We start from the raw sequence: 10,410 nt of genomic DNA on the forward strand, positions 1-10,410 counted from the left end.
TGTAAAAAATAAATGATTAAAGTATAAAAAAAAATAATGGATACTCATGTACCTGCCATCTAGCTTTAAAAATAGAGTTTTGACGTACCATGCCATTCTATTTTCTTTCCTTTCTCCTAGAGTTAAGCATTATTCTAAACTTTTGTTATAATTTTGTTGTTTTTCTTTATAGTTTTACCACAAATGTTTTTATAAATAAAATCTTTTTCTATATATAGATGTTCTACATTTGCCTTTTTTCACTCAACATTGTGTTCTGGCAATAAATCTTTGTTGATACGTGTAGCTGTAGTTCATTCATTTTCCTACTTTAGAATGTTTCATTGTATGTCTATGCCTTAATTCTTTTTAAGCCCTTCTGCCATTAATGGAGATGTGAATTATTTCCTTTTTTGATGCTATGAATATAGCTCCTATGAATATATTTGTACCACCCTTTTCTGGTTTTTCTTTATTTCATTCTTTTTGATTTAAACCACAGTTGTTCCTGGATTGCCTCATTAGCTGTCACTGTCATAGCTACTGTGAGGATTTTGTCAGAGACCTTTCCTCTTGTTGTGTTTTCCCCTTCCTGCCCTGCCGATAATTTTAACACCATGGGGAGTTAATATAATTATTTGTTTTTTCACTTGTTTTAACTGTAGTTCAAGAAGCTACTCTAGAAGTCGGAGTAGAGGATGGTACAGCAGAGGCCGAAGTAGAAGCCGGAGCAGTTCCTACCGCAGTTACAAAAGTCACAGGTAAGCTTGTGATCTCACCCCGTAGTGTGGTTTCCATCATGTCCACTCTTCAAGAGCTGCATAGGCAGAGTGGGCTAGCTGTTGAGAAGAATCTTGTCATGACTGAACACCAGCCTGGCTTATTTTCTTATCTTCTTCTTTCAAAGAGCTATGGAATTCTTTCTGGCTATTCCTAGGATGGGATCTTATCAGAGTGAGGCAAGAGAAACAGTAGAAATATTTAAAAGAGGCCCTCCCATCTCCCCCTCCCTCACATCCATTTTCCTTAACCTAAGTTCACACCTGTAATCATCTCTTGACATGGGTTAGAAATTGGGATAGGAGGATTGCAGAGAGGGGACCAGAAGGAAGAAGTATGGGGGGGTGGGGCAGCAGATTTCTAGTTCTCGTAAGCTTCTTTCCCTCTTTTTCTACTACTGCAGCTTTACTTTACTTACAAGTGTCCTACCTGTGCAGACCTTTCCCCTTCCTCACCTAGTTTAGAGCATTCCCAGTGACTTTCTTCACGTGCCTCTCAGAGAACTGCGTAAAACTTCATCTTTCTTATGAAATCCAATAGGCTCTTTAAAAAATCCAGTATACTTTTGATATTAAATATAGCTTGGGATTTCACTGTATTTTCACCTTGATGGGCAAATAAATGTCTAGATTTTTGGTATGGCCTGTCCTTTCCTGATCCATAAGATGATGGTCCTTTGTGTGATTAATATTAGGACGTCCAGCAGGAGCAGATCCAGGAGCAGTTCATATGATCCCCACAGTCGGTCCAGGTATGAACAGGGATTGGGTAACTACCTGTGGGGCAGAATTGAAAGGCCTTGTTTTATAAACTCTTAGTTCAAAGTGTTGTATTTTATTGAATAACTTAAATGCATATATTTGTCTCCTGAAATCATATCCTTTCTAAATGAGATCTTTTTGACAATTTTTATCTGTTAGTCCATTTTATTCCAGTGTCAAAAATGACAATTAATGTCAAATTGTAATGGCAGGTGTTTATTGAATATAATTGCCTAATATCCACCAGATTCAATCAAACTAACTTGGTATTAATTTTGTGATATTTTTCAATGCAGAAAAGAAATTAGCATTTTTCTCTTTAATATGGTAAGTCTGATTTGGGATAATTTGTTAAATGTTTTCAGTACTTATTATGGAAATGTGTCCTCACACTGTCATGGAGTGCCCATGTTCTAAGCTAGAAAACTCTTAAGATTCTAAAAGGAAATGGGAATATATGAGTATTGGGGAAAATTTAATGTGTGTTGTTGCTGTTAAAGCAGGTCCTACACTTACGACAGCTATTATAGCAGGAGTCGGAGTCAAAGTAGAAGCCAGAGGAGTGACAGTTACCACCGAGGCAGAAGTTACAATCGGCGGAGCCGGTGGGTCTCTCTCCTTGAGTGCAGTGCAGGTTACTTTGGGCACTTGGTGTGTGAGGTGATGGGCTGCTAGTGAAGAGAAAGTGTAACCCTCCAAGGATGGAAATACTTTCTCTTCTTGAAGGTCAACAACCCACAAGCAGCTACTAAAAGTGGCCTATATATTGTGTTGCCAGGTAATATTTGTTGGTTATTATTCATGTTTCAATCTAAAATAGGTTTTTAAATTTCATGTATACTTGGACAAATCTTTGTTTTAGAAAGAGTAAAGAGAGCAGGCCACCCAAACTGAGTCCATTGGCTTAAATAGGACTGCTTGCTAGAAATAGCCAATTTGACATTTTTTTAAATAAAAAAAAATATATAAAGTCATCATCATTTGCTTCAGCAGCAGAATTGAGGTTTATATCTTGTTAATTATTTCATAAGATATCTTGTTAATTATTTCATTAATTTTTTCATGTAATACATGTGTTTTATATAACATTTTGGCTACTGCAAAAGTCTATGGTGACTTTTGTAATGTCACTTTCTGCTGGCTTCTGGTTTTACTTGCCCCCACCTATTGCAACTACAGTGATCCTTGTAAAATATCAGTGTAATCCGGATACTCTGTAGCTTGAAACTCTTCAAGGACTCGTTATTCCCTTCAGTCAGGTCCAGCCTCCTTAGCTCATTGCATGCAAGGTCCCTCTGCTTACCAACTCCAGCTCGGACTCTTTCTGGCCTCCCTCCTTTAATGGGCTGGAACCTTTCCTTCTGCCTGGGAACACACATACCCTCTCCACCATCTCCCCTTTTGCTTCTTGAAATGGCCAGTTCCCACCTACCCTTCAGGTCTTCACTGCAACCCGGGCAGCCCTGACTAGTAAACCTGAGATACAGACCCTCCAGGGTGCCTCTGAGACAGCCTTTGCTCCTCTTGGTGCTCTCATTGCCCCTAACTTATTTGTCTTACCCACCATTCAATACTAGCCCGGAGCCCCAGAGAACTATACTTGGTCTACTTTTATTGGGGAAAGCCCCAGCATCTAGCAAAATTACTGGCTCTCAGTGAATATTTTTCAAAATAACTGAATGGTAACCATAACCAGGTTCTCTTGACTCAATGTTCCAGTGGTCCTGTTCATGGTCCCCCATTTTGGTTTCCATATCTTTAATGAAACTATTCATGTACTTTTCTCTCATTACTTCCTTAGATGATCTAATCAAATGTTGATGTTCATGTTGTGTAGCACGGAAAATTATTCTCCTTTGCATGAATGGATTTTAAGTAAATTTCCCAAGATATGATGTTTATTTTATCTTAACCTTGATATTACTATTTGTAAAACATCTTTGAAAAGTCCACAGTGTTGCCATAGTCAGTGCCCCACTTGTTCACCCTTTGTGTTATGCTGCATCAGTCGTTTTTCAGTAACTCATATCAAAAAAGAAGCTATAAGAGAAATTCAAAGGGTTGATAATTAAAAGGTTTTTGTGTATTTTGTTTTGTTTTGTTACACAGGAGTTGTAGATCTTATGGCTCTGACAGTGAAAGTGACCGAAGTTACTCTCATCACCGGAGCCCCAGTGAGAGCAGCAGATACAGTTGAAAACATCCTTTTTTGATACGAATTATATCTTATTTGTAAATATCTGGTAACTTAAAAATTTAAGAAACTTAATGGCAATCTGTTGTTCTATTTCAATATTAGAGATGAATTTCAAAGGTAGATACTTCCTAATAGCTACTCATTCATTTACATGTACGCAGAAGAATTTAGAATACAGACATGTCTCCTAAAAATATTTTTATGCCACATTTTACAGTAGGCAACTATGGAAATGAATTTCATTTTCTTGAATCAAGAAATTGTGAAATTTATCTAAGTATAATTTGCAATATTATTTTAAGACTATTTCTCTCCATTTCATGTATTCCTTAGAATACAGATTCTTTTTGCCTGTCTTTCCGGTTTTAGCATATATGCTGCCAAGCATAGAACTGTGAAGGAGAACTGTTAAAGGCGGCCAAATATTTATATACCGATTACAGAGAGTCTTGTACATATGTGCTCTTTTAAAAACAAACCACCCAGAATTGATACTGTTGGTAGCCAGGAGTATAAGGCAGTGGCTCTGGGGTTCTTTATTCATTCCTTCTTTGCTGTTTCAGAGGATCAGGAGAAGTGGTCATACAGCCCACAGAGGCTACATTACTGCAGGCTGTGGGCAAGATTAAGAAGAAAAATCAGCCTTAATTATAAATACTTTCACTGTCTATAAGAACTTAATATTTTATGTTCTTTTTGATAAATAGTATCTGAAGTTTAAATTGTAAAAAACAATTCTATTCCAATTCGTGCTTTGGTGCTTGGTACTTCTTGGTGCCTCTTTAAGCATTGTTCTTATATACCATACAGTAGAATACTGAAAAAGAGAGAATTTTTTTTAAATCACTAGCACCAAAAGTGGTTTCTTTTGAGCTGTCTTCACTTTGAATATTTAGGGGGCTTCTCTCAAGAAAACATGTGGGTTGGGGGGTCCCCTGCAGCAGGCAGGATTGGCAACAGGAGGTGTGTGGCCGCCCACACCTGCTGTATGTGTGTGCCTCTGGAAGAGTGAATTGAAGAATGGACTTCAAAAGTAACACCAAAATCTAACTGCCACCACCCTGGAGATGTTTTGCAGGGCTTTACTTTTAAGTCTCTCAAATAAGGGATAGACTACAACAGCAGCTGAAGGATTCTAGCCAGCATGTTTTCCTGTTTCCGCTGTGACCCACACTGAATGAAGCCTTGCATGACCTGAGTAAACCTAGGATCAGAGACAGGGGAAGCAGGGTTGAGGGTACTGCATAAATTACACATTTTCATGGCTTTGGGTGGTTCCTCCAAAAATAGTTTGACCTGTAAAAACTAGTTTGAATTTTTAATCTTTATTTTGAGTTTTTGCCCCAAGTGTACTTAATCACCTTAGTGCCAGATTAATCCAGTTATGCAGGGGAAATTCATATTGGATGTTTGATGTAGAACTCTGCACCGTCCTACCCCAGGCCTCGCCTGGTGTATTTGGGAAGTGGGAAAGAGCCCTCAGTTGGAGGGATCTGACAACCCTCAATGGATGGAGGGGTGGACCTTGGATGTATTAAAACTATACTCACAGAAGGTATGAAAACAGGGTTTAGGTGGTTAGTTGTTTGCCAAGTCATTAGACAAAAGTACATTAGAAAACAGGACTTCAGTCAAACAAACAGTACTTGATAGTGAACATAAAACAATGTGTGATTCATATTAAGGGTTTTCAAAAGTTGCCTGCAGAGGAGATTAATACTACTCAGTGGGGAAAAAATGCATTCAGAACCCAAACAGAAACTGCCAAAACTAATTAGGTTAAGAAAAGTTACTCTTGGGCAGTGTATTAGTTTTCCATTGTGGTGTGACAAATTACCCGAAATTTAGCAGCTTAAAACAACACCCATTTATTAGCTCACAGTTCTGTAGCTCATGGGTCCAGCATGGTATAGCTGGATTCTCTGCTCAGGGTCTCACAAGGCTGGAAGCGAGGACTGGGAGGGCAGCATTCCTTGATGGAGGCTCTGGGGAAGAATCTGCTTCCAGGTTTATTCAGGTTGTGGACAGAATTCAGTTCCTTGCTAGCTGTCAGCCAGAGGCCTGTCTCTCTCCCAGATCCTTCAGGTTGCCCACATTCCTCCTTGTGTGGTCCCCTCCATCTTCAAGCCAGCAGTGACCCTTCAAGTCCTGCTCTTTCTCATGCTTCAAATCTCTCTGCCTTCCTCCTCTGATTTATGGATCCACATGATAAGCTCAAGCCCACAGAGATAATGTAGTTTAAGGTGAATTGTGCCATAGAACTTAACATAATTTCAGGAGTGGTATCTCGTCTCATCATATTCATGGGTTCTGGGGATTAGCCCATGAAAGGGGGAAGGGCATTTTCAGATTCTGCCCACCACAGGCAATAACTTTGCCTGTCTCAGCTGTGGGCAGATTTTTATCCTGAAAAGATAGGCCCTAGGAGCCTCATTTCTTGTCTCCATGGAAAAGGACAGCCCTCTGCTGCAGCATTCAACTTGTGTGTTCACCGAAGTGAACTACAGAAATAGCTTTTCTTCTTAAAGGGGATTGTTCTGTATTTTGAAGTTATTTTTTAATAAAACTGAATTAAGTTGTGTATTGTGCTTCTTAATAGAAAATGCATTATTGGACTGTTTTTGTAACGTCCTGTTTATTGCAAATGAAATAGCTAGTATTGTTCAAAAACTGTAGAAAATACTTTTGTACATATTAGCAATGTCTAATTTGTATACACTTCAATTAAATTTCCCTAAAACTTGAAAAGGGGACCTTGTAGAAATTAAAATATATACTTAGTCTAAGTCTGTGCATGTTTCATCTTTCTCTACTCACTCAGACTTCAAATAATCTTTTGAAACGGAAAAGAAAACACAGAGTCTCTTTGCTGACCCAGGCAATGGAGAGACCTGATCGCTCTTTGCAGCTCATTTTCTTCTTCTCCCAGCTGAGTGTTAGTGGTGGGTGTAGAGAGAATGTCAGGCAGAGATGTGAACCTACACAGATAAGCATTAATGGTGCTTGTCTTCCTCCCGCTAGACACTCCAGATTTCCTCCAGGCTTTGTGGTCATCCAGCTGAAGTGACCTGCATAAAGGTATCTTTGCTGAGGAAGAAATATGTCCCATCCATCTGTGAGCTGCTGCCTAGGGACAGTCCATTTACCTGCAGCCTCCACATTTCCCTCCTTGACAGCAGTTCACCAGATAGTACTGCACAAATCACTCACTCCCAGAGAAAACATTCATGGTGATATTTTTAGCACCCACATGAGAATTTGCAGGGCAAGTACAATTAACTTTTGTCTCAGAACTCAAAAGAATGTATTTTCTTAGTGAATACCACATAACTTCTCATCGTAGGTAACTTCTCACTTGCAGATACTGTTTTCTTAATTGAGTTAACTAACAGTATACTCCTAAGTTGGGCAGCTCCTAAATCTGTCAAATCTGGATGCATTGCTTTAAAATTTAAAGAAAATGCAGGGTCTGCTTACTGTGGGGAAACCCCCTAATGAGGTTCCTCAGGATCATATTTTTTAGTGAGTTCTCGGATCTTCACATTTTGATGGTGGTCAGCTTAACCAGTTGGGCAGTATTGGGGGAAAATGTGTCAAGGTCTTTGGTCTTGACTCTTGTTAATGAGCTGGGCATTCAATAGAAGGACAGAGAACTCAAGGAAAATGCCCCCTTGAACACTGGCCTAGGTATCACTGGAAGAGAAAGGAGGCTTTACTTGATGTCAGAAACAAGTGTTGCAAACTAGTATGGCCAGGTGGGGGGACTTGGAAGTCAGGCCTCACAGGGTGGAGGGGACTGGGTTCACATTTCCAAAGGACCCTGGTTTTTAGAAGAAGGAATCAACTCTGCTGCTGCCCACAGTGAGGTGAGAGCCCATGAGGGACTTGTGATACAATGAGCTAGGAAGAGTATGGGAGGACTTCTGCTGGGCAGGGAGAAGTTCTTTGGTGCTGTAAAGTCTGCAGCCTCTCAGGAGTCCAGAGGTGTTGCGGGGGACACCTGTTCACCTCAGGACAGACGGAAGCTCCAGTCAGTGCCTGATGAGTGCAGTGCAAGGAGAGCCTGCCACGGCTGTGCACACCCAAGGGTGAGAGGCTTTAGCGGTCTGCTTTCTCAAGGTTTCAGTACAAGGTAGAGGCAGTGTTCCTTTGCTGCTGCTGCCTCCCCTTCCCTGTGAGAAGGCCCTGGGTGGGGCTACTGCCTCTTGGAGACCCCAGACCCACCACTTACCATCTACAGCCTGTCAAGCTCCAGCTCCACTAATCAAGCTGAGCTTCCCAGCCCGCAGAAGCCAAGCTAGCCTGGACAGGGTTGCATCTCTTCAGCCCAGAGCCATCAATACGTAGGTAAAAAGAGTGACCTGAGGTCTCAGGACAAACACCTGCATTCTGCATTCTGAGCCCTGACCCTGGGCCTCTGATAGGTCATAAGCCCTGAAAGAGGGTGCATATGATTGGTGCAACCAGACATGATAAACAACCAAGGCTACTCAACCCTTCCCAGACCAGCCTGCAGATGAGTCTGTCTCCCAGAAGGCCTGGCCCACAGGGACTCGGGGGCTGGGCTGGCACTTTATCAGCCCCAGGTCACCCAGAGCCTCCAGCAACTAAGATGTACCACCAGACCAGCTTCCCAGAGAAAGCCTGAGAACGATCTCCCCTGAATTCAATGCTTCCAGCCTAATTAGATTTTGAAGAAATAAGAGGACATCTATGGGCCAGAACAAGACCACCGGGGTTCAAGTTCTCTGCCACTTCCCATTTGGGTAACCAGGAGGACAATTTGCTTGACCTGTGTATAACTCAGCTCCTCATATGAAAAACTGGGAAGCTAGGGACTCCTCCCTCCTAGGACAGTGGTGGATTAAATGCTTCGAACCAAGCACAGGTCAAAGTGACTCAAGGCCCTGCCTCTAGGAGGAGTGAAGGAGTCCCACAGGGTTCATGTGGAGGGTCAGGCTCAGTCACTAGTGGGAAGCCCAGAGCCTCTTGAACCAACAGGGCAGGAGAGGATCCTCGAACGTCAAGGCCATGTTGTTTATGCTGTGAGAGAACCAGGCAACCTGCTGGTTTGCATTAGGCCCCCACCCCTGGGCAGCTGTAGCCTATTAGTGTTTGTCTCAGTGGAGGCAGAATTCAGGCGCAACTCCACACCCAGCAGATCTGTGTTCCCGAGCCCTGGGCCAGCACCTAGTGTGTAGCTTTGAACTTCCCTGCCACACCACCAACCCCATGCTGTCTGAGTTGAGTTGCCCTATGTTTTCTGGCATTGCCTACCTTGCTCTCCCCCAGCTCAGCTACACATGGCTCCATGCCCCCCAGGGAGGCTGAGCCTTGCATTGCACCCCCTGTCCCCCACACCCTCCACCCCACATGGCTTGGGCTGTTTTTTTCCAGGTTCATTGGGGTTGAATGTGGTTTCCCATCCAAGCCTGGAGACACCCCTAGCACAGTTTGCTCTGTGTCTCCTCTCTGCCACGAGAAACTTGAGGCTAGATACTTAGGGAAGTTGTGAGAAGACTGTGAGCTGTTCTCTAGAGGCAGGGGCATGGCTTTGCTGAACTTGCCAGGACCCAGTCCCAAATGTCTAAAGGATCACTGAGCTCTGCCCTTGCCCAGTGAACTGTCTCCACAGAATCCTGACTCGCCCCTGGGGCATGCAGCCCTGGTCTAGAATCCTTCTCCCCTGAGGTGACGCACCCACTGCATGCCCCTTGCCAAGGCCAAGAGACCAATTCTGCCTCTGCAAATCTCCATCCAGCCACTTCCACCAACCAGACTCCCACATCTTGTCTGCTGCACCAAACCCCCTCCAGTGCCGTGCAGGTACGAAACTGTCTCCTCCTGGCCTTTGCAGGTGCTGCCATCTCTGCCTGCAGAGCCCTTCCCCGCCCTCTGCTCTGGTTAATGCTAACGTTCAAGCCTTAGCTCCCAGCAGCCCCCTTTAGGCCCCCCAGACTCAGCTCTTCAAACAGCTCTTTCCTGCCAGGTCCAGTGCAACCAGGTGCCAAGAGCCTCTCACAGAGCTCAGGCTCTGCCCTGGGGCTCCCAGGCCCAGGCATATGAGCTGCAGGCCAGAGCAGAGAAGCAAGAGGGGAGCAGCTGGGGCCTTCAAGGAGACTGAGCCCCTCGCCACCCCCTCCCTTCTCATCCAACCTCCAGCCCCTCCTCCAGCTTGACTACCATAGCCAAGGCCATTCCCATAGGGGCCAGCATCACTACTTCAGTCACTCTGGCCACACCCTCTGTAAGCTTTGCCTTGGAAACAGGCCCAGCTGTGTGCCATGCAGCCTCTCTGCCAGGCTCCTTCCAGCCCATGGGGGAGCCCCTCTCTCCCAGCCTCCCCTTATTGATGTGGAGGACAAATCAGTCGTTAAGCTGGGCCTCAGCGTCCCTATCCAACCAATGGGTACGCAGTCCCTCCCTTACCACCTCCCAGGCCAGTGCAGGGATCCTCTGTGAGTCAGATGAGGAAGTGGGCTGGGAGGGAGAAAGACAGAAGGCAGCCCTGAGGTGACTGGCTGGTCAGAGGCATGTAAGCTGCTCTGGCATGGCCTCAGCCTGGGGCCTCTGGGAGCTGAGCCAGCTGTCTATGCACCCATGCAGGTGCAGGATGTCTGCAGCAGCTGCCAGAAACCTCCCATATGCCCCAGCTGTGGGGGGATGTCCCAGTCTGTGCCCCTTGCTCCCTGA

The 10,410-nt window shown here is 44.1% G+C and overlaps 1 protein-coding gene across 1 annotated transcript in view; it reads left to right on the forward strand.

Annotated features, from left to right (window-relative positions):
- The window catches only part of NKTR (natural killer cell triggering receptor), a 57,403-nt gene extending 50,900 nt beyond the window's left edge, over window positions 1-6,503 (forward strand). Inside the window, exons 14-17 of the mRNA XM_012665503.1 lie at window positions 645-740; window positions 1,454-1,510; window positions 2,024-2,125; window positions 3,630-6,503. Coding sequence (XP_012520957.1) covers window positions 645-740; window positions 1,454-1,510; window positions 2,024-2,125; window positions 3,630-3,717 — 343 coding nt within the window. The 3' untranslated portion in view covers window positions 3,718-6,503. The remainder of the gene's footprint in view (window positions 1-644; window positions 741-1,453; window positions 1,511-2,023; window positions 2,126-3,629) is intronic.
- The last annotated feature ends 3,907 nt before the right edge of the window (window positions 6,504-10,410 follow it).

The sequence above is a fragment of the Propithecus coquereli genome, unplaced genomic scaffold, assembly GCF_000956105.1.
Source record: "Propithecus coquereli isolate 6110/MARCELLA unplaced genomic scaffold, Pcoq_1.0 Scaffold1, whole genome shotgun sequence".
Taxonomy (NCBI): Eukaryota; Metazoa; Chordata; class Mammalia; order Primates; family Indriidae; genus Propithecus; species Propithecus coquereli.